At 36.2% G+C, this 20300-nt stretch overlaps 9 protein-coding genes across 10 annotated transcripts in view; 3 read left to right on the top strand and 6 right to left on the bottom strand.

Annotated features, from left to right (window-relative positions):
• Positions 1 to 1573, bottom strand: part of LOC109581558 (E3 ubiquitin-protein ligase RING2-like) — a 3272-nt gene extending 1699 nt beyond the window's left edge. Inside the window, exons 1-7 of the mRNA XM_019995787.1 lie at positions 1463 to 1573; positions 991 to 1136; positions 795 to 844; positions 397 to 484; positions 306 to 341; positions 167 to 220; positions 93 to 114 (exon numbers count right to left, since the gene is read on the bottom strand). Of these exons, the coding sequence (XP_019851346.1) occupies positions 93 to 114; positions 167 to 220; positions 306 to 341; positions 397 to 484; positions 795 to 844; positions 991 to 1136; positions 1463 to 1505 (439 nt within the window). The 5' untranslated portion in view covers positions 1506 to 1573. The remainder of the gene's footprint in view (positions 1 to 92; positions 115 to 166; positions 221 to 305; positions 342 to 396; positions 485 to 794; positions 845 to 990; positions 1137 to 1462) is intronic.
• A 62-nt stretch (positions 1574 to 1635) lies between these two features.
• Positions 1636 to 3083, bottom strand: LOC100637755 (beclin-1-like). The gene is made up of 2 exons (XM_003386146.3): positions 2868 to 3083; positions 1636 to 2821 (listed from the first exon to the last, which is right to left on the bottom strand). Exons 1-2 carry the CDS (start codon positions 3018 to 3020, stop codon positions 1727 to 1729), a joined length of 1248 nt encoding a protein of 415 aa, XP_003386194.1. The 5' UTR covers positions 3021 to 3083; the 3' UTR covers positions 1636 to 1726.
• An 8-nt stretch (positions 3084 to 3091) lies between these two features.
• Positions 3092 to 4951, bottom strand: LOC100638641 (vacuolar protein sorting-associated protein 26B-like). Its single transcript, XM_003386152.3, has 8 exons — positions 4864 to 4951; positions 4595 to 4808; positions 4047 to 4305; positions 3786 to 3848; positions 3598 to 3704; positions 3482 to 3550; positions 3296 to 3438; positions 3092 to 3245 (listed from the first exon to the last, which is right to left on the bottom strand). The coding sequence occupies exons 1-8, from the start codon at positions 4864 to 4866 to the stop codon at positions 3183 to 3185; spliced, it is 921 nt and encodes a 306-aa protein (XP_003386200.1). The 5' UTR covers positions 4867 to 4951; the 3' UTR covers positions 3092 to 3182.
• Positions 4919 to 7825, bottom strand: LOC100637631 (beta-1,3-N-acetylglucosaminyltransferase lunatic fringe-like). The gene is made up of 13 exons (XM_019995786.1): positions 7595 to 7825; positions 7358 to 7537; positions 7028 to 7218; positions 6624 to 6678; positions 6519 to 6564; positions 6400 to 6474; positions 6227 to 6347; positions 6133 to 6168; positions 5944 to 6026; positions 5801 to 5871; positions 5237 to 5331; positions 5091 to 5194; positions 4919 to 5035 (listed from the first exon to the last, which is right to left on the bottom strand). The coding sequence occupies exons 1-13, from the start codon at positions 7665 to 7667 to the stop codon at positions 4984 to 4986; spliced, it is 1182 nt and encodes a 393-aa protein (XP_019851345.1). The 5' UTR covers positions 7668 to 7825; the 3' UTR covers positions 4919 to 4983.
• A 260-nt stretch (positions 7826 to 8085) lies between these two features.
• LOC100637506 (beta-1,3-N-acetylglucosaminyltransferase lunatic fringe-like) lies at positions 8086 to 10349 on the bottom strand. 2 transcript variants are annotated; one of them, XM_019995785.1, is made up of 14 exons: positions 10251 to 10341; positions 10129 to 10204; positions 9961 to 10063; positions 9472 to 9662; positions 9364 to 9418; positions 9264 to 9309; positions 9133 to 9210; positions 8969 to 9089; positions 8881 to 8907; positions 8695 to 8777; positions 8556 to 8626; positions 8413 to 8507; positions 8267 to 8370; positions 8086 to 8223 (listed from the first exon to the last, which is right to left on the bottom strand). In XM_019995785.1, the coding sequence occupies exons 2-14, from the start codon at positions 10159 to 10161 to the stop codon at positions 8172 to 8174; spliced, it is 1059 nt and encodes a 352-aa protein (XP_019851344.1). In that variant the 5' UTR covers positions 10162 to 10204; positions 10251 to 10341; the 3' UTR covers positions 8086 to 8171. The 2 variants fall into 2 exon arrangements, with proteins under 2 accessions (XP_019851344.1, XP_011403570.2); XM_011405268.2 differs by having other exon boundaries at positions 9961 to 10204; positions 10251 to 10349.
• A 44-nt stretch (positions 10350 to 10393) lies between these two features.
• Positions 10394 to 12981, bottom strand: LOC100637378 (beta-1,3-N-acetylglucosaminyltransferase radical fringe-like). The gene is made up of 13 exons (XM_011405267.2): positions 12827 to 12981; positions 12518 to 12775; positions 11797 to 11987; positions 11692 to 11746; positions 11602 to 11647; positions 11479 to 11553; positions 11313 to 11433; positions 11223 to 11258; positions 11074 to 11156; positions 10890 to 10960; positions 10743 to 10837; positions 10587 to 10690; positions 10394 to 10528 (listed from the first exon to the last, which is right to left on the bottom strand). Exons 1-13 carry the CDS (start codon positions 12900 to 12902, stop codon positions 10477 to 10479), a joined length of 1263 nt encoding a protein of 420 aa, XP_011403569.1. The 5' UTR covers positions 12903 to 12981; the 3' UTR covers positions 10394 to 10476.
• Positions 12982 to 13042: 61 nt separating this feature from the next.
• LOC100638513 (ATP synthase subunit 9, mitochondrial-like) lies at positions 13043 to 14063 on the top strand. The gene is made up of 2 exons (XM_019995788.1): positions 13043 to 13280; positions 13579 to 14063. Exons 1-2 carry the CDS (start codon positions 13156 to 13158, stop codon positions 13874 to 13876), a joined length of 423 nt encoding a protein of 140 aa, XP_019851347.1. The 5' UTR covers positions 13043 to 13155; the 3' UTR covers positions 13877 to 14063.
• Positions 14064 to 14120: 57 nt separating this feature from the next.
• LOC109581556 (rho guanine nucleotide exchange factor 37-like) lies at positions 14121 to 18151 on the top strand. The gene is made up of 12 exons (XM_019995781.1): positions 14121 to 15004; positions 15058 to 15157; positions 15229 to 15428; positions 15484 to 15687; positions 15738 to 15793; positions 15833 to 16032; positions 16079 to 16194; positions 16241 to 16345; positions 16395 to 16514; positions 16612 to 16802; positions 17101 to 17548; positions 17606 to 18151. Exons 1-12 carry the CDS (start codon positions 14195 to 14197, stop codon positions 18050 to 18052), a joined length of 2997 nt encoding a protein of 998 aa, XP_019851340.1. The 5' UTR covers positions 14121 to 14194; the 3' UTR covers positions 18053 to 18151.
• A 165-nt stretch (positions 18152 to 18316) lies between these two features.
• LOC109581555 (uncharacterized) lies at positions 18317 to 20226 on the top strand. The gene is made up of 3 exons (XM_019995780.1): positions 18317 to 18468; positions 18524 to 18664; positions 18751 to 20226. Exons 1-3 carry the CDS (start codon positions 18390 to 18392, stop codon positions 20181 to 20183), a joined length of 1653 nt encoding a protein of 550 aa, XP_019851339.1. The 5' UTR covers positions 18317 to 18389; the 3' UTR covers positions 20184 to 20226.
• The last annotated feature ends 74 nt before the right edge of the window (positions 20227 to 20300 follow it).

The raw sequence follows: 20300 nt of genomic DNA, 5'->3' as shown, positions 1-20300 counted from the left end.
GATGGAGTATTACTGACTGAAGCAACAGTACTGGGGACATCTAATAATAATAAATAATAATAATAATAATAATAATAATAATGTTGTGCCACCTTGTGGAGTGTCAGCTCTTCTCTAAAATAAAAAAAAATAAAATTAATTATTGACTTCTCTCTCTCTTTGTTACCTTTCTAGTTGATAAATATTGCAATGACTGGTGGAATGTTAGTCTCGGCTTATCCTATGAAGTAAGGAGTGTACAATATTAATAATAATAATATTAATAATAATAATTAATAAGAAAATGAAGAATGGAGATCACTGACCTGTTGCTGAAGGAGCTCATCTCTGTTTGGATAAATCTAATAAAAATTAAATAAAATATAATAATTATTATAATTAATAATGGTTAGCTACCTTGGCAATGAGTGCATCAAAGTTGGGATCAGACCTCAACGAACGTTTTGAAGCTAACTTCTTTCGACAAGTAGGACACTCTTTATTACTAAAGAAACATAAAGAAACACTATTAATATTTACAGAAAGTAGGACACTCTTTATTACTAAAGAAACATAAAGAAACACTATTAATATTTACAGAAAGTAGGACACTCTTTATTACTAAAGAAACATAAAGAAACACTATTAATATTTACAGAAAGTAGGACACTCTTTATTACTAAAGAAACATTAAGAAACACTATTAATATTTACAGAAAACAATGTCCATATGCTATATGTAACATGCTACAAGATAGCATGAACACACATGTCACAGACCACTCTTGGCTATACACAATATTAGGGAGTCTTACCCACTCCTCAGGGCAGTGATGATACACTCTTGACAGAAACGATGCAAGCACTAATAAATGAATAAATGAATAATGATGATGATGATTAAATATAATTATGTTCATCAATTATTCATGAAGGAATTCCAAATAAGTAAAGCTGAATTGAAAAACAAATTCTCTCTCTTCCCCCCCCCTCTCTCTCCCTCTCTCTAACCTCTTTTGTAGTTTGTGCATTCTTCATGAGGTCCAGACAGATTGGACACATCAGCTCAGAGTGCAGGGCCCTGGGGCTGATCCTTAGCAACGAACCATCAGTTACTACATCATGAGGCTTACGCTGTACCTCATACAAAGAGAGATCTGAAGAGAGAGAAAGAAAGAGGGAAAGATTAGCAAAATAAAGCAAAAAATGAACATGTTATATATATTGTATTGAAAAATAGATGAATTATCATATAATTACATATACAGTTCTTTATTGTTAATGATGGTCTATCATTAGTGATAAAGACCAATGGTGGAGTATGACACAGACTGGTAGCAGAAATAAAAGGCTTTCAGTCAGTTTAAGGTGGATACCAAACAGTGTATGATGATACCGGCCAGTTGAAAGATATTCTCTCACTGAATGGCCGCCAATCATTCCACAATAGACCACACTCCTCCAATACTGCAGTAATACTCACCCCAGATAGAGTTCTCAGGCAAGCTACTAGAACTAGAGGACATTTTGAATGCAAAAAGAAAGAGAGAAGAGCTAATGGCGTAACTGCATCAACCAACACTGCAACACTAACTGACCACACCCACCACAACGGGAACCACTCATACACGTAGTAAAATTACACAGTAGATCTAATTTAAAATTCAAAACTCAATATCTTTTTAAAGTAAATCAGCTGAAATATACAACAATAATTACAAGAATGAATTAAAACTAGGAGCAGTTCTTATTGTATAGTGTTAGAAGAGCTGTCTCTCCTTTCACTGTCAAGGACATTAGCAGAGACCCAGGTCATAGCCCAGCGAATATTAGTCAGGGTGAACTTTAAAGCCTTGGTCCACCTCTCCTCCGTGTTGAACTGTACTTTTATCGAGTAATATTCATCTCCATCACCGATCCTTTCTTTCTCTATATAATAAGGTAAGGTGAACTTCCCTTCTGATATTCGACTAATGTGAGCCTTAAACTGATTCAGACAGTCCAGAAACGCCACCATCCCTAGGTCGTATTTGGAGTCAGCAAAAATACGAGAGCTGGTATGAAGTGGTAAGTATTTCTTCTTTCCCTCGTCGTCCTGGACAAAAGACTGACTCCCATAAGGCCTTAGTTTGTATCTCTTGAAGGAGACTCCACACACGTTGGCTAGGGTGTACAGCAGAAGAGTGGCTTGGCCCCAGGCAGCATTAATTTCGGACCATTCCACCGGTATACTGGGTAATTTACCGAACCGCAGTCCATTAATTGTAGCAAAATGGCCGTTGTGCGATATGTAGAATGCCGTATTAAGAACTGATTTCCTTTTTAGTCGTCCCAGTTGGTCCCTGGTATACTGGAGCTGTAGCTCAACTCCGAAGGACTGATCCCTCAGATCCAACTGCTGGAGCTGATGCTCATTAAAAGACTCCCAAAACTCTCTCTCTTCTTTATCAAGACGTGTCCCTCTCTCCTTCTCTTTCTTTAACTGATCCTCTATCTTAACTAATCCATCCTGTACTCCTGATAATTCTATAGTTAAGGACTCTTCTTCTCGCTGGAGGTCAACCAGCTCCTGCTCAAGTTTATCAATGTCCTCAGTATTTGAAGAAGAAGTGACTAGGTCTTCCAGGAACCGACGGTAATTATCAACAGCTTCTTCAGCCAGTCTAATCTCCTCTTTGTAGTAGTCCATGGTTGATTCAGGGCAGGAGGAGCAGAGAGGATGATCAATGTCGCTCTGCTCTGAGAGGGACCTGAAACAATCAGTGACCACTGCCACGTCGTTTGATATTGACTCTAACTCATTCTTTGGAGTAGAGTAAGGAGCTGGGGATAGTTCTTTAACCTGTAGCATCATAGAACTGAAAGGTAAAGGTGTGGTCATGTTTTACTTGTTTGTTCGTTTTCTTGGTGAGGTTAGTGGCCGCTTTGACCAGCTCTGATGATTGCAGTGTGTTATGAAGACGTATTGGGGTAGAGCATCTCTGGCAAACCACAGTAACAAGCATTCCTTCTTTATCTCGAGCCTTCTCTGAAGTAGCCATTTTCTAGCTCCTCCTTTGAGCCTAGCCACACCCCTATGTCCTGGGCATGCGCAGTAGCAATGTCTGGGAACTGTCAGTTAATCAAGTAAAGGGAATAATTATTTTTATACACACAACAGCAACACAGTAAATAATAATAATATTAATTAATTAATTAATAATCTACTCCTTAGCAGTTGCTTTCCTAGCGCTCTTTGCATCGCCTTTTCTGTACAGTATAATCTCCTGAAAAAACAAAAATAATTAATCATCATCATCAACATTAATATCGTTACCTGTTGCTTGAAATACCTCCTCTCCTCCTCATCAACCAGGACAAGATTCAAGTAATAACGACACGAGAACTTTTTATTAACTTCTCTCATGGTTGGTGTCAACTCATAGCCAGACAAGAACAGTCTTATCGGAATAGACTCACCTAGTCATTAATAACTGACCACACCCAGAATGACCATACCCACCTCTTACTGGTGCTCCATCCATTATTTCATATTTCGCAACTTGTTCATTTTCTGTGTACACGTTTGGAGCTGTGGGTATTAATTAAAGTAGTTATTAATGAGGAGGCGTGGCTTACGTGTTCCTGTGGTTTCCTTTTTAATAATTGCAATCTCCATATGCTTAATCTTGATACGAACCAACAGGAAATAAATCTTACCCACTACAACATCACGCAAATGATATCTGGAGGAGAGAGAGAGAGAGAGAGAGAGAGAGAGAGAGAGAGAGAGCAGTCACACTGTTATTATCAAGTGTATAACCAACTTTGATTTGTTATATTCAAATTCAATATGGAGACAGTCTTCAATTCCAACTTCCATTTTAAGACTGAGGAAAAAGGGAAAGTAATATGGTATATAGTGCCAAACTTTCATCAAGAAAATCTCATATTAACTTATCAATAAATTAATTATTAATTAGGTTGACTGGTATTGAGGAAGGATCCTTTATCACAACAACCATGCAAGCAAAATCAACAAGATCTGTCCCTGACAGAATTTGTCACCAGAGCAAAGAGGAGGTTACCTGTTAATGATGTCAGGATAAGAAGAGAGGGTGTGTACCGCCACGTCAAGTTCCTTGACGATGTCAGAGATCCTTCTAATGATGACCACTCGTACAAAGTACCTGAGTCTCACGTTAGTCCCAGTGTAGGTTTCATGAGGTTTGTCAACATGAAGGAACTCAAACGGGTAAGTGGTGGACTGGTTGAGTTCACCAGGTGGAGCTAACTGACGTACAAGAGATAAGAAATCATGATGATTACCTCTATCGTAAAACATCTCTAAATAATGATAACAAAGAATGAAATAATAATTATTAATTATTATTACTGTGTTACCATTATGGTGGGATAATTTCGTGCATTAAAATGTTTGCAAGATTAATTTTGACAAATTTCCCCTAGTTCATTAGACTCTTATATAGCATTTTGTGAACTTTTAAGCTCCAAACCTTATTCACATTCAAAATTTTTGCTGCCTTGGGACTTTGGCTTTACAAATTTTAGCATTTTCTTCAAATTAATTAATATTGACGGTACTGGTTAATTATAGTGAGTGGGTGTTGTTTACCTATCTGTCCCACAAACTCGACTCGTATTCCCTGGTGCTCTAGTTTCTTTCCTTTCAAGTTGATCTGTACCCGCCCCGAGACTGTCTCCCCGTCAAGGTACAGTGGGAGTTTGTCTTTCTTTCCTTCTTCATTCTTCACCTCAACTTTCTTTCTCTTCTCTGAGTCTGACAGTTCTATGCTTATGTCTGCTCCCTGACCAATGCCAAAGAAACTCTAGAAAGAGAGAGACACAAAGTTAGAGGAGACCAGAACGCCCTCTCTCCCTCACCATTTTGAGATTTAACTGCTAGGCAGCCCCACCCCTCAATGGGTCACGTGATCAATTAATTATCATTAATAAAATAATTTAAAAGTCAAAGCTACATGCATAAATAAAAAATTATTATCATTATTGACACCACTTCAGTTTAGGATACACCATACAATGATAGGAGAGAAATCTAAATAAAATAAAATAAATAAATAAATAAATAAATAAATACACAAACTCCATGCCTTGTAGGATCAGCATTGTAAGAGAAGCGAGGATTAGGTAAGTTTAATGAAGTGTTCCATCTGCCATGATAAGCTCCTTCTAAATGTCCATAACCAAATGATATCTAAGCACAATATTAATTTGTATCTCAACAGTGGATACAAACCATTTTCATGGACTCCTCTTTTGGTAGTTGATCTAGTAATTCTAAATGTGACCACATCTGCTTCTCCTCTGTCTGCTTGTGTCCAAGGACACCAACTGAATGAATTAAAATTATAAACTCAAACAATTGTGCTTTATATACTTGAAAACTGATGTACTTATGTTATGTAGAAAGTGTGAACTTAATCTGGCGTCAATCTTTCAAGTTATGGCTATTTAAAAATTGGCTGAATTTCTGAAAAATTCCCTGTACTATAGCCCATTATTTTTTCCAAAAATGGCTCCAAAATCATCTCAAATTTTTATTACATTTTCTAATACATATTGATGTACTTATGCTGTGTAGAAAGTTTGAGCCGATTCCAACTTCAATTTTTCAAGTTATGGCCATTTTAAAAAACGAGCCAAAATCTGAAAAATTCCCTGTACTATAGCCCATGGTTTTTTCCAAAAATGGCTCTGAAATCACTCTAAATTTTTTTTACATTTTTTGATACATATTGATGTACTTATGCTGTGTAGAAAATTTGAGCTAATTCTGAGCACTATTTTTTGATACATTTACCTATTATTATTGAAATAGTCACATCGTCTATTCTGGTTGTTTTAGAACAACTCTTGTCAAAATTGCCACCTCTATGGAAAAATAATAATAATAATAATAATAATAATAATAATAATAATAATAATAATAATAATAATACTTACCTTAAATATTTCTCAGTTTCTTTCATCATCTGCTTACTCAAGCAATAAACATTGCCAGTGTTAAATTTATAGTTATTCCCTTTCTAAAAGTAAGAAGGACAAAAAATAATAATAATAATAACAAAAACAACAATTTTAATTAAAAGTCTCCTAAACTCCCTCCAGATCTAACAGTGATTAATCACTTACCGCTTCCGGAAAATTCTGTCTCAAATAGAAAGACAGCTAAAACGAACATGTAAATGAATAAATAAATTGTTGGATCAGTTGATAGGTTACTCACTGGCGTTGGTCCATGATGGCTCTTTCCAATATACCATGGTTTGTTAGGATCATATTTTATTAACATTCTCTTCAGTTTCCAGACATTATAATACTGATCATCATCAATATGACAAAACCAACTGTACATTAATAAATATAATAATAAATAAATAATTATCATTTAATACTTACTTGTACTTTTTACCGGATTCTATTGATTTATAAAAGCGATCATACTCAACACCACTTTTACAACAAAGTGACTGACTAATGAATAATAAAAATAAATAAACAAATAAAATAATACTAACACACTGTGACCGAGCCCACACTGTGTTGCTGCACTTATTGAGTAACCTAATAATAACAATAATAATAATAGACCACACCCTGTTCCTGCCCCTCCCCCTGGTTACCACGACTACTAAAAGCATCAGTCCAATTAGTAGTAGCATCAGTTATAATAGATATCTATAATAAATTAATTAATTAATAAAAATAATGTGTGACTATAATTGACAAAAGGTACCTTATGGCGGCTAAATAATTTGTCTTTTATAGCAAAAAAATCCACCTTGCCAAGCAATACTGATAACGCGATTGCACAGAATGAATCAATCAATGGATGAATGACAAACAACACATTTAACTACATAACCCTCGCCCATGCTAATCGCTGGTGAGGCCAAAAAGTTACTACGTAATTTTTGGAAACAACACTTCTCTGATAGTACACAGACGAGTTGACATTACGAATTTAATAATCTGCCAAATGATACCTTTTGTCAATCATAGCCAAACAATTACTGTAACTAAGTACTTGTTCAATGCTGACAGTCTGAGCCCATGTTAACATAACAGTGTTTAGTCTGTCTGGGTATATTGAAGCAGTTTTGACAGAGAAATAAATATCACTGATATCAACAGGAATGAGTATCTTCTCAGGTACTCTATGACCCACTAACTTCATGTCAGATAATGGAGACACACCTAAACTGTATTCTATGAATCCTGAGAGAGAGAGAGAGAGAGAGAGAGAGGGAGAGAGAGAGAGAGAGAGAGAGAGAGAGGGGGGGGGAGGGACAAGTATGATACATGTACATGTAGATAGAGGTTGTATTGGTATAAGTGTATTGGTTTGGTTGGTTACCAGACTCCAAGATGTCATTTGGATTCATGAAAGATGCTCTGGCTGGTTGAGTGGTGACACTAGTTGGATCTGTTGATGCCTCATCAAGTGTTGTGTTTGGTTTTATTATTATTAAGTTTCTGTGACGACTAGATACAAGTACTGTAGTGGATATTGACTGATGAGATGTGTTGGTAATTTCTGTGAATGAATATTATATATGTTATACATAAATAAAATAAAATAATTTAAATTTACTTGACAAATAAAAGAGCAACATGAGTAGAGAAAAGATCAGACAGAGAAGCGCCATTCCAATCTTATGCTTCATGGCAATAGAAGGATGATGGACTGGGAGCTAGAGAGAGAGAGAGACAGACAGACAGACAGACAGGATGGAACTGATGGAAGGTTACACAACTAAGTATGGCTGCTGCCCCACCCACTCACTAACCGGCCCATAAATCAAAATTTCAAATCAAAACTCATTCACTAGAACAAGAGTAGATAATGCTTAGAATCACTTGCCAATTCAGTTGAGCCTTGACTTGAGGCGAATGTTGCTAATTATATAATTTTAATTGCTGAGAGGTTCTTAAGTATAAATAAAGGTGTCCAAGAACTATCCGAGCCTTCTTAATAGTGTGAATGACTCCATTAAGATTGTCACATTGTATAACCTGCCTAGTTGCAATTGACCAATCAGATTGCTTGATTTTAGGTTCATAAATAAAATATTTACCACTTACTCGGTGTTAAGCTTTAGTGTATACTAGAATTTAGTTATTACTATAAAATTATAATTATAAAGCCAATTAAAAAATAAAAATTATCATTATTGACACCACTTCAGTTTAGGATACACCATACAATGATAGGAGAGAAATCTAAATAAAATAAAATAAATAAATAAATACACAAACTCCATGCCTTGTAGGATCAGCATTGTAAGAGAAGCGAGGATTAGGTAAGTTTAATGAAGTGTTCCATCTGCCATGATAAGCTCCTTCTAAATGTCCATAACCAAATGATATCTAAGCACAATATTAATTTGTATCTCAACAGTGGATACAAACCATTTTCATGGACTCCTCTTTTGGTAGTTGATCTAGTAATTCTAAATGTGACCACATCTGCTTCTCCTCTGTTGGAGTATGGCCAAGGACACCAACTGAATGAATTAAAATTAAACTAATAATATTAATCATTAATATTATACCGATAATAATAGCAATTGTGACATCATCAGGTTGTCTAGTTTTATCACACGATTTAGGGAAATTCTTAGCCCTTGAGAAAAAAAGTAGTAATAATAACAACAACAACAACAACAAAAATAATAATAATAAAAATAATACCTTAAATATTTCTCAATTTCTTTCATTGTCTGTTTACTCAAGCAATAAACATTGCCAGTGTTGAATTTATAATCATGCCTCTTCTAATAAATAAAATAATAATAATAATAATAATAATAATAATAATAATAATAATAATAATTATTATTATTATTATTATTATACTAAAAAGTTACAGATACTTACAGCTTCAGGAAATGGAAAAGAATTATACTAGAGAAGGAGAAGGCCATTACATAACAACAATACAGTTCATTCTGTGAGGGCTACTTACACTAGTGAATCCATGATGGCTCTTTCCAATATACCATGGCTTGTTAGGATCATATTTTATTAACATTCTCTTCAGTTTCCAGACATTATAATACTGATCATCATCAATATGACACAACCAACTGTACATTAATAATAATTAAAGAATAATTATTTAATACTTACTTGTAATTTTTACCGGATTCTATTGATTTATAAAAGTGATCGTACTCAACACCACTTTTACAACAGAGAGAAAAATAGCTAATTAATTAATAATGATTATTATTATTAATATTAATATTATTAATCCCTACTGTTCATGTCCTAGTCCACAGTGAGGTGCCAAGTTTATCTTATAACCTATCAATAAACAAACAATTAAAAAAAGCAATTATGATAACAGCTAGTGTCCACCTCTTGCTGCAAAAGCATCAGTCCAATTAGTAGCTTTATCTGTTGTAAAGGATATCTAAATAAATTAGAATAAATAATAAATAAATAATAATTATTGTAACCAAGTACTTGTTCAATGCTAACAGTCTGAGCCCATGTTAACATAACAGTGTTTAGTCTGTCTGGATATATTGAAGCAGTTTTGACAGAGAAATAAATATCACTGATATCAACAGGAATGAGTATCTTCTCAGGTACTCTATGACCCACTAACTTCATGTCAGATAATGGAGACACACCTAAACTGTATTCTATGAATCCTGAGAGAGAGAGAGAGATTAATAATTATTAATTACTCATTGCAATCAGTTCACAGTCAGCAAAAAACAAAATTTTCACCTCTAAGTGGGTGACAATTTTTACTTAAAATTTGGTAATCACAAGTTTTCCCTACAACTTTCACATATTCTATGCCACTACGTGTTTCACAGAATCGATTTCTGCAAATAGCTTGCAGACTGCACTATGTGGCAACAGAGATTTGATGGGAAATTTTTGTGATAAAAACTAGTATGTATATATATAATATTATGTAAGGTAAATCATGGAAAGGCTGACCATCTTCTGCTAATCCTTTTGGATTAATGAGTGAAACTGAAGTTGCCTGAGTTGATGCTTTACTAACAGCTGGAGGAGTGGAGTGAGTTGTGTCTGAAGGTGTCTGTGTATGGTAAATAGAAACAGGAGGAGGAGATGAGCTCCCATTAGCTATTAGGCTAATAATACCAGTTGTCCCAGGCCTGGGATGAGTGGGATCATACTTATGGAGGCGAGAGAGACCAGTAGAGGAGAGGGTATCTTTCTAATGGTCGGCAATACAATCACTAGTAACAATGGAGAGCATTTACTTGATAGGAAAGAGCCAAAACGACAACTATTAGTATCACAACTGAAGAGGCTACCACTAGATACCGTCTGGACATGTTGATCCCGTATACCATCCACACATGTACCGTATATAAAAGTATCTGTCTGTGTTACTCCGTATAACTGCATTGTATATTTCAGTTATCACTTAAAATTAATAATAATTAATAGAAACCAGTTAATTATGATAAAAAATAAATATTATCATTATTGACACCATTTTAGTTTAGGATACATCATACAATGATAGGAGAGAAATCTAAATAAAATAAAATAAATAAAATAAATAAAATAAAATAAATACACAAACTCCATGCCTTGTAGGATCAGCATTGTAAGAGAAGCGAGGGTTAGGTAAGTTTAATGAAGTGTTCCATCTGCCATGAAATCCAAACTCAAGCTTACCATAGCCAAAGTTAATCTATCAAGAGTAATAAATTAAGGTACAAATGTTATAACAATTGATATTATACCATTTTTAATGATTCTGATTTAGGTAGTTGGTCAAGTACTTCATAATGGGACCACATCTGTTTCTCTTCTGTTGGTTCATAGCCTAACACAGCAACTGAGAGAGAAAGAGGCAGCCATTTTATTTCATAAATACAAATTACAATTACCAATTACTATTGCTATGGTTACATCATCAATCCAATGAGCTTTCTCACAAGTTTTGATAAAGTTACGGCCTCTGATAGAAATAATAATAATAATAATAATAATAATAATAATAATAATAATAATAACAATAATAATAATAATAATAATAATCATAATAATACTAAAGTTTATAATATAATGTACCTGAAATATTTCTCAGTTTCTTTCATAATCTGTTTACTCAAGCAATAAACATTGCCAGTGTTGAATTTGTATATTTTTCTTTTCTAAATAAAGAGAAAGGGAGGGAGAGAGAGTGAAAGGTGCTCATTATGTTCACTAAAGAATCTTACTGCTTCAGGAAAGTTGCCACTATTTGAAGGATTCAACTACAATAAATTAAATCAATAGAGAATTATAATTATTTATTATTGATGATGTACCTTCCAGTATTCATGATGGCTCTTTCCAATATACCATGGCTTGTTAGGATCATATTTTATTAACATTCTCTTCAATTTCCAGACATTCATGTATTCATCATCATCAATATGACACATCCAGCTGGTAATTATCATTATTAACTACTCTTTCCCTCCAGATCCTCACCTGAAGTTCCTCCCAGCTTCAATTGCTTTATAAAACTGGTCATACTCCACCCCGCTCTTGCAGCATAAAGAATAACTATTAATTAACTAGTCAATTAATAAAACAACATAGCCAGACCCTTACTCAGTGTGGCCCAGCCCACAGTGAGGAGCAGTGTTTATCTTGTAACCTATGGAACATAGCAATAAGGGGAGGAGCAAGGGGAGGAGTTACCATGAGCTGCAAAAGCATCAGTCCAATTGGTGGCTTTATCTGTTGTAAAGGATATCTATTATTGTAATCGAATTAGGTGAATAATCAAATACATAATCACAATACTTGGTCTATAGGTACAGTTTGGGCCCATGTCAGAAAGACAGTTTGCTGCCTGTAAGCATTGAGTGAAGAAGTTTTGACAGAAATGAAAATATCACTGATATCAACAGGAATGAGTATCTTCTCAGGTACTCTATGACCCACTAACTTCATGTCAGATAATGGAGACACACCTAAACTGTATTCTATGAATCCTGAGAGAGAGAGAGAGAGAGAGAGAGAGAGAGAGAGAGAGAGAGAGAGAGGGAGAGAGAGGGAGAGAGAGAGAGAGAGAGAGGGAGAGAGAGAGAGAGAGAGGGAGAGAGAGAGAGAGAGAGAGAGAGAGGGAGAGAGGGAGAGAGGGAGAGAGAGAGAGAGAGAGAGAGAGAGAGAGAGAGAGAGAGAGAGAGATGAGGTAAGCTCAGGTAACAGCTACTCAATTAATAATAGTTTATTGTGGTGAGTCTGAGGAAGCCCCACATAAACAACACAAGTATAAGTAACACTGTTTGATCGTATGTACATGTACGTCAACCCTATTTATCCATGTGACAAATTTTTTATGGAAAACATTATTATCATGAAAGACCTTACGTTTTCCAAAGTAACTATACTGTTTTAAAAAGCTAAAGTAAAAAAGTCCTGTCAATTTTAATATGGTGAATTGTCACTTCATTTTGTTAATAATTAGCACTTCACAGGCTCACAGTGGAAAGAACAATTAATAATATAATTTAAAGAGGACCTGATTCATTGAGTGTTCTTGGATCAATATACGGGATATCTGATGGAGACTGAACTGATGAAGTATGACTTGTGGGAGTGGAACCAGCTGGAGTAGTGATGGGGCTGGAAACTGATGATGGATTCTCATTATCATTAGTATTGACTGTTGGTTGAACGGTGGTAGTTAGATTAGCAGCTGGTGGCCTGTCAGTAGCCAGTGTCATTATGTGAGGCACTCTGAGATAAGTAATATTCCTTTTCACAACATTATTAGTACCTAAAATGAAGGATAATGAAGTTTAAACAAGTTAAATTGATATTTTTCTACCTGTTTCATAAAAAATAACTAGCAGCAGCAGAGCCAGTCCAATCCCCACTACTATATACACTTTAGCTCGAGACATTTTAAATGGAATGTGCTCGAGACAGTCGAGAGATTAAAAGGAGGCCATAATAAAACACCGGGAGTATCACGTGATGTTAAGGGGAGTGCTTAAGCTCACGTGATTTATTGACCACACCCTGTACGTCATAACTCGTTGCTAGGTGAGTCACGTGATTTGTTAGTTTTGGCCATTATTCAGGCATACCACGAGGTGGTTCTTCATTCCTTTACAGTCTCCTGTTAGTCTAATCCTCCTCCTTCCTTGCAAGGCAATGGCTTTTGCTGGTCAGTTGTTTGTTGGTCCTCTTCGCCGTTCAGTTTGGAGTCCTGCTCGGAGGTTACTTGTTACTACTCCAATTAACGCCCTCTCCTGCACCCCAGCCACTCATCAGCTAAAGTGCATTAATAAATATTATTTATTTTGTCTGTTGTTTGTTTGTTTATTGTTTGGTGGGACGTATTGCATGCAGTAATAATAATGGGTAAAGTGCTGTATAGCTGAAATTTTGGAGGGGGAAATTTTGTTGTTTTGAAAGCCGTTCCAGTAAAACTAACCTTTAAAGCTATGATGTACATGCTCAATGGCATGTAGACACAAATTTGCCGAATTAAGATCTGCCAAACATAAATTGAGAAAAACTCACCTCCTCCAAAGTTACTCTTCATTATTGACTATTGTGATCATATTCCTTTAGTGTGTGGAGCCCGGCAATGTCCACTGGCTCTATTGTCGCTAGAAGATCAGCAGCGACTGATGCAGCAGCTGAACTCATGAGTGCGGCTAAGTTTGTAGGAGCAGGAGCTGCCACTGTTGGTGCTGGTGGGAGTGGGGCCGGTATTGGGTCAGTCTTTGGTAGCTTTATGATTGCGTATTCTCGGAACCCGTCACTAAAGAACCAGCTCTTCACCTATTGTATCCTAGGGTTTGCCTTGTCAGAGGCCATGGGTCTATTCTGTCTTATGATGGCCTTCATGATTCTCTTTGCTCTTTAGAAAGAGGAGGCAACAAAGTGATGCTGTTTAGTAGAAAAACTTATTATTAATACATTGCACGAACACTGTGTTTAGGTTATTATAATTATTATAATTAGTAGTATTATTATTCTATTGTTATTATTAATAATTATTATTGTAATCAAGCGTGTTTTGTTGTTTAAAATAGTGAGGCCCATCCAGTCAATAGATGTTCAATTGTATTAATGAAAAGACAATGTCACATTCAATGGCTCGATTTAGCGGGTGTGGTTATTAAGACTTGGCCACACCCATTAAAGGGTGTGGCTGAGCGTCAAGAGAACATTCTGTACAGAAATGGCAGTAGATCTGTCCCTCTTTCCTGCTGCTAGTAAGAGGAGACGAAAGAGGCCAATAGCCAGAGCTGTTCACAAGTTTGTTGGAGTTTCAGAAGAAGAGCTGTCCTTCTCTCCAGGAGAAAGCATCCTGCTAATAAAGAGAGTGGACGAGAACTGGCTGGAGGGAGAGTTGGACGGGAGAATAGGAATCTTCCCAAAGAACAGGGTCAAGGTTGAAGTGGGGAGTCCTTCCCTTTCCTCTGAGAGTGCCCTCGCTCGTTCAGGCAGAGCCTGTGCTGTAGCACTCAACGACTTCCCGGGGGATTGCCCGGGAGACCTACCCTTGCTACAGGGACAGATCGTCGAGTTGCTAGGCAACATAGGATCAGGGTGGAGCCGAGGAAAGATAGACGAATCCATTGGAATATTCCCAACATCATTCGTAGAGATACTCCAGCCACTGGCAAGGGGACACTATAAGATTAAAGAGGAAGAAGGTGTGGCTAAGGAAGAGGGTGGGGCTAAAGAAGGCGATGATAATGGTTTGATGAAAGAAGAGGGCGGAGCTAGTGACAGTGTAGTTATTAAACCGATACCAAAGCCACGGTCAGTTAGACCAGTCCCTAAGCCGAGGGCTGGTACTGCAACACTACCACGATCATTCAAGCCTAGCAGTGAAGCGATTGATAGTGGGCGGGGCTTAAGTAATGGACTCCACCCACTTCCTCGGTTTAGTAACATATCAGAATATGAGGAGCAATTACTGGGACTTCAGTCCTCACTTGAAACGGAAGAAAAAATGATACAAAGTGCTCAGAGATTACTAAAGGTAATTAATAATAATAATAATAAATTAATTATTATTAATTAATTAATCATTAGGTTTGTCAAAGTGAGGAGAAAAGAGAAAAATTAGAGAAAACTTTAGAAAACCGTCAAAATAAAGTTGACGAAATTAATGAACAGATAAACCTCCTTGAATGTAAGTAAACTCTTCACACTATTGATAACACTGACACCTCCTCTTCTCCCCCTCCCTCTCTCTTCCTGTAGTTCATAGAGCAGATATCATTGCTGATCATCAAATCAGATCAGCTCCTGCCACACCCCCAATACCTCGTTCAATAACCACACCCCCTAAAGACCCATCAGACCAGAGGGAGAGGGTCACCAATGAATTAATAAACACTGAGCAGGAGTACCATAAGGAACTGACTGCCTTTTGTAGCAAAGTATTACCAGCTTTTAAACAAGTAACAGGAACTACAGTAATATTTAATATTTATTTATTTATTTATTTATATTTAGTGGAGAGAAGTACCATGGAGTGAATTATTTTCAAATCTTGAGGAGGTCGTTCTTGTGTCTGGTAAGATGGTTACTGGTCTATTGGCGGACAAGAGAGAGTCACTGGACGTTGGTGCTCTATTTAAAGAACTGGCCCCGGAACTGAGAGACAAATATGGAGTTTATTGTCGGAATCATGACCACGCCTCCCAACTACTGGAGAAGGTATTAGTATATTTATTAAATGATAACTAGTGCCACACCTCCTCTACTAGCTCTATGAAGATAAGGAAACAGTAATGAAGATAAAGACTATGATGGACTTGGGAAAGTCAGTTTTATTTGTTTGTTTATTTATTATTTTGTGCAGACCCGAAGTCACGTCATGGGATCTCCATACATTTCTCATAAAACCGGTCCAACGGGTTTTAAAGTATCCGCTGTTGCTAGGGAAACTCCTTGAGTACATGCCCCCTGACGACAGCAGACACAAAATATTAATGAGCTCACTAAAACTTTCATCTCAAGTAGCTCAGGACATCAACGAAATTAAGAGAAGAAAGGATCTACGTAATTAATAACTATCAATTAATTAATAATTAATTAATATTCATAGTTGATAGATACACTGGGTCAGGTCGAGACGAGAGAAGACTCAACCTCGGGACCATGAGGAAGAAAGTGAGACGATTTCGTCAAACTATCACACAAAAAACAGGATTAAGATCAGCTGTAAGCCACACCCCCACACTAATTAATTAATATTCTCTTACATTAGACAATAGATGGGGAGTATTCGAACCAAGAGAATATTGTAATGAATATTGAAGGAGCCGTACGATCATTAATTAATAATATTAATGGGTTTATCGAGGAAGGAGAAGTTAGCAATATTAGTATTAATCATTAATAATTAATTAACTAATTATTAGAATTATATCAGTCATCGTGAATCACTGACTGAGTATATGAGCGACTTCTCTGGCCAATCAGAATCACTGAATAAGGAAAAGAGACACTTTGAGGAAATGAAGAAAAAATGGAAAAATCATGTAAGAACAAGCTACTCCCCTTGCTCCTCCCACTCTATTAATTAATAACTATTGTTGTTATTATTATTATTATTATTATTATTATTGTTATTATTAGGTGTCAGTCTTGCGTAATGAGGTCCTTGGTTCATTATCAGTGTTATTAGGATTATTCAACGACCCGTTGTTATTGATGAATAAAAGACGTGACAAACTGTTGGACTATGACTCACTCCAGTATGATATGGAGAGGTGCTCTGAGCCTGATAAACTACAGCAGCTGAGGGAAGACGTCACTCTAGCCAAAAGGTAGAACATTTATCGATTGTACTTGTAAATTATAAAATATTGAAAATAACTTTTTAAAAAGCAATTTCAAACTATTAATGAGCAGTATTTCCCACAAAGCACATGCTAAGTGAGCTAAACAGCATGAGCTTCATGAGCTGACAAGCACTACAATACACTACATGGCATTTGGAGCAACTTTTAAAATTCATGAAAAAACTAATTTTGATTGAAATCAGTTCAAAATTTTTGTACATCATAAGAAAGTGTATATGTATGGCTCTTATGACTCAGTTTAGTCATTCCACTGTTTCCTTAGAACATATGAAGCTCTTAATACTCAACTTATTGAAGACCTTCCTCTATTCTCGGATAAAGCTCTTCAAGGATTGAGACTGATCCTAGTCTCTTACTTAGAGAAGAGCCTCTCCTTTCATGAAAACATGTCAGCCATCCTATCAGGTGGACAAGAAGAAGCTGCCGCTACTACAGAGGAAGACATCATGAGGGTACACAAGGAAGAGCTAAAGGATCTCTTGGAGAACCTCTGTACACTATCAGTCATACCTTCCTCCCTCTCTCTCTCCTTTGGCATCGTTGTCACTAGCAACAGGTCACCACGGTTACCATCATCAAGGTTGACTGATGACGTGTTGCTACGGAAACCAATCAAAGGAAGGCGTGTCTCTATGCCTAGTTCATTGAGAGGGGCATTAAATAGAAGATCACAATCGCCAATATATGAGGAAATATCTGATGATGTCAAAGTATGTGTTGATGTTTATTGTTTTGTTTGTTGTTTACTTGTTTACTTGTTCTGATAGGCTAGTGTCTTATCAAAGAGTGTCTCTGTTGATCTGTTGTCCCCTCCCAGTGTTAATGAATATGACCTTCCTCCTCTTGAAGATGATGACGTAACCACACCCACTAATAATGAGACCACACCCATTGATGGTGAAGCCACACCCACTCGTACAGAGACTCCTGATTATGAAATACCTCCTGATGCTCTACTTCTGACTCCGCCCATCTCCCCCTCTCCCCCTCCCCTCTCTCCTGAGGACTCCCCCCCTCCTGCTGGATCAGTGTTAATTGTCTTGTATGATTTCGTTGCTGAATCTGATCTTGAGATCTCAGTATCAGCTGGTGATTGCGTTAAGCTGATTGCCCCTAATGATACTGATGGGTGTGACCAATGGTGGTTAGTTGAGGTACCCTCTACTGGTGGGAGGGGCTACGTTCCTTTTAACTTTTTTGAAATATCAAACTAATCTCTTAATGTCTTTTTTATTTCTCATTTTTGCTGTCCTTTTGCTTACTTTAATTGAAACTATTATATGGGCTGTGCCCATGAATTCTGAATAAAACAAGAGAATGTGTTCCTCTTAGTAAGACTAGTACTTGCCATTTATAGCTAAGAGACAGTCTATAGCTAAAGGAAACGACTGAAACAAAAAATTGTAAATCCAATCCACCATGTCCCACGTGGTTAGGATAACCGGACGTGACCACTCCGTTTACTTCAACCATGTGGTGTGAGTGGGTGTGATCAATGTAAAGTAGGCGTGGCTCTGTATTGAAACTGCAAATTTTGCAAGAAAAAGAGTGATGAATATTCTGAGGATTGTTAAAAGGAAGAGATTGCTGCTAGTCTTAGTTCTGATTAGCGTCCTACTCTTCATTGGAGGTACAATTATTGATGTTATGATGAGTATCTGAAGGTGAATATTCATTCATTTCAGGGATTAAGTTTCAGAATGTCCCCTCCTATTTGTCAAAGGTTCATGTTGGCGGGAAAGTAAATGAGTTCTTTTATAATTTATTGCACAAAGACCACTGCCCAAACACCCTGCTACCAATGAAGACAGACCTATTGATTATAGGTAGGTAATTAATGAATAGATCTATTCATCATTATTATTATTATTATTATTATTATTATTATTATTATTATTATTATTATTATTAGGTGGTATGAGTCAGATTGGATCAAGATTAGCTTATCATCATGTCAGTGATAAATCATTAGGTAACGTCAGTCTCCTAGTCACTGAGGATATATTGAACGTTAATCGTGTTGGCATCAAGTGGTATCGATGGACTAAGTTAAATGCGTTAGGATTAACATGCTCAGTATATTCGTATGATTCCGTTCAATCCATGAGCAATATCTTGAATAAGCATCAACCAAGAAAGATAGTTTACATCCCAACTGGGCTCTATGATGTTGATAAAGATGAAAAAATATGGACGTCGACTAGTTATTACAAATTAATTACAAACACACTGTCAATTATAGAAGCCATTAAAGTTAGAAATGGTGTATCACTTGTAATTGTGTCGCCAAAAATTAAAGATACAAACAATAGTAGCAGCAACATCAGTGGAAGGTGGTCTGTTGTCTTTAAGACTATCATTAAAAGGTTCATAGCAATTAGTTCAATTCATAACATCAAAGTATTCACTACAGACCCAGTACTGTATGGCCCATGGCAGGACTCAAGCCAAATTGGTGACACAAACGAAATCAATTATGTTGATAACATTGTGTCAAGATTAATGAGTATTCTTTATGAAGATCGTGTTAGTTTGACATTAACTCAAATCAAATCAATTGAGATCACTAACAGGTGGATTAGTGATTTCAAACGAGAGCAAGAATCAATGAACGTTAAAGATGTAGTGTCAGGGGCTACACTGATGTTCAGTTATTGCTACCATTGCTTCTTCTTTTCAAATAATATGGATTACATCGAGGATTGGTTTCTGAGTGCGGTGAAATATGATCTTAACGTTTTATTGATTCATAACACCTTCAATTCTGATCTTGAATCAAAATTAAAATTAGCTCATAATCGGACAGAGTTTCTCAAAGCTGACTGCGTCAATACCAAAGCTGCAACCGATCAAAGGTTCTACATACTCTATGAATATTTGTTGACTCATCCTGAGATCAAGCGGATAGTATTCACTGATCAAAGAGATGTGAGATTTCTCAATGATCCATTTCATATAATGAATGGAATCAGCAATGATATGTTGTATGTAGGTTCAGATGATGATCGTTGTATCAATTCAATTGATGATGGTTTCATTAAGAAGCAGTTGAAGTCTTGTTTTCCTGGCTACTCTAAAAGAAGAGAATTGCTTGGTTTGAGTGGTTGCTTCAACAGTGGAGTGTTAGGGGGATCAAGGATCACCATGTTAACGCTGTTATCTCATATGATGCTGATATTTGAATCAACTGATTATCGTGTTTGTGATATGATATCTCTCTCAATACCAGCTCACGGTCCACTTTATGATATTGTATTTACCCTCTATCCTTTCAACAGTGGGTTTGACTCTAAAACTGAGGGACCTTTTGGACTAGCAATTAAACACAAAATCAGCATGTATTAAATTTAATACTAGTAGAGTGTATAATAATCATTTTCTTTACAATTTCAGCATAATTAATTAATTATGATACTTTTGATTCAATTCGCAATGAAATTAATTTAAATTTTAGCCACACCT

This window comes from Amphimedon queenslandica, unplaced genomic scaffold (assembly GCF_000090795.2).
Source record: "Amphimedon queenslandica unplaced genomic scaffold, v1.1 AMPQUscaffold_13434, whole genome shotgun sequence".
Classification (NCBI taxonomy): domain Eukaryota; kingdom Metazoa; phylum Porifera; class Demospongiae; order Haplosclerida; family Niphatidae; genus Amphimedon; species Amphimedon queenslandica.
The sequence above is the reverse complement of the archived record's forward strand: the minus strand, read 5'-3'. Positions and strand labels throughout refer to the sequence as shown.

What these genes read in the sequence shown, in the direction of transcription:
- LOC100637755 (XM_003386146.3), bottom strand. Translation starts at nt 3,020, where the DNA reads ATGGCTACTTCAGAGAAGGCTCGAGATAAAGAAGGAATGCTTGTTACT. An exon ending in CCAAGAAAACGAACAAACAA is followed by an intron (nt 2,822 to 2,867) that starts GTAAAACATGAC and finishes ATGATGCTACAG; the next exon opens with GTTAAAGAACTATCCCCAGC.
- LOC100638641 (XM_003386152.3), bottom strand. An exon ending in GGATGGAGCACCAGTAAGAG is followed by an intron (nt 3,439 to 3,481) that starts GTGGGTATGGTC and finishes ATTAATGACTAG; the next exon opens with GTGAGTCTATTCCGATAAGA. An exon ending in GGAGGTATTTCAAGCAACAG is followed by an intron (nt 3,246 to 3,295) that starts GTAACGATATTA and finishes TTGTTTTTTCAG; the next exon opens with GAGATTATACTGTACAGAAA.
- LOC100637631 (XM_019995786.1), bottom strand. Translation starts at nt 7,667, where the DNA reads ATGAAGCATAAGATTGGAATGGCGCTTCTCTGTCTGATCTTTTCTCTA. An exon ending in GACAGAATTTTCCGGAAGCG is followed by an intron (nt 6,027 to 6,132) that starts GTAAGTGATTAA and finishes TCTTACTTTTAG; the next exon opens with AAAGGGAATAACTATAAATT. An exon ending in GACTATTTCAATAATAATAG is followed by an intron (nt 5,332 to 5,800) that starts GTAAATGTATCA and finishes TAATTCATTCAG; the next exon opens with TTGGTGTCCTTGGACACAAG.
- LOC100637506 (XM_011405268.2), bottom strand. Translation starts at nt 10,343, where the DNA reads ATGGTATACGGGATCAACATGTCCAGACGGTATCTAGTGGTAGCCTCT. An exon ending in TTTTGGCTCTTTCCTATCAA is followed by an intron (nt 10,205 to 10,250) that starts GTAAATGCTCTC and finishes GCCGACCATTAG; the next exon opens with AAAGATACCCTCTCCTCTAC. An exon ending in AAAAGGATTAGCAGAAGATG is followed by an intron (nt 9,663 to 9,960) that starts GTCAGCCTTTCC and finishes TCTCTCTCTCAG; the next exon opens with GATTCATAGAATACAGTTTA.
- LOC100637378 (XM_011405267.2), bottom strand. Translation starts at nt 12,902, where the DNA reads ATGTCTCGAGCTAAAGTGTATATAGTAGTGGGGATTGGACTGGCTCTG. An exon ending in GAAGCTGGGAGGAACTTCAG is followed by an intron (nt 11,434 to 11,478) that starts GTGAGGATCTGG and finishes GATAATTACCAG; the next exon opens with CTGGATGTGTCATATTGATG. An exon ending in GCCATCATGAATACTGGAAG is followed by an intron (nt 11,259 to 11,312) that starts GTACATCATCAA and finishes AATTTATTGTAG; the next exon opens with TTGAATCCTTCAAATAGTGG.
- LOC100638513 (XM_019995788.1), top strand. Translation starts at nt 13,156, where the DNA reads ATGGCTTTTGCTGGTCAGTTGTTTGTTGGTCCTCTTCGCCGTTCAGTT. An exon ending in CCAGCCACTCATCAGCTAAA is followed by an intron (nt 13,281 to 13,578) that starts GTGCATTAATAA and finishes ATATTCCTTTAG; the next exon opens with TGTGTGGAGCCCGGCAATGT.
- LOC109581556 (XM_019995781.1), top strand. Translation starts at nt 14,195, where the DNA reads ATGGCAGTAGATCTGTCCCTCTTTCCTGCTGCTAGTAAGAGGAGACGA. An exon ending in ACAGATAAACCTCCTTGAAT is followed by an intron (nt 15,158 to 15,228) that starts GTAAGTAAACTC and finishes CTCTTCCTGTAG; the next exon opens with TTCATAGAGCAGATATCATT. An exon ending in GACGTCACTCTAGCCAAAAG is followed by an intron (nt 16,803 to 17,100) that starts GTAGAACATTTA and finishes CTGTTTCCTTAG; the next exon opens with AACATATGAAGCTCTTAATA.
- LOC109581555 (XM_019995780.1), top strand. Translation starts at nt 18,390, where the DNA reads ATGAATATTCTGAGGATTGTTAAAAGGAAGAGATTGCTGCTAGTCTTA. An exon ending in CGTCCTACTCTTCATTGGAG is followed by an intron (nt 18,469 to 18,523) that starts GTACAATTATTG and finishes CATTCATTTCAG; the next exon opens with GGATTAAGTTTCAGAATGTC. An exon ending in GACAGACCTATTGATTATAG is followed by an intron (nt 18,665 to 18,750) that starts GTAGGTAATTAA and finishes TATTATTATTAG; the next exon opens with GTGGTATGAGTCAGATTGGA.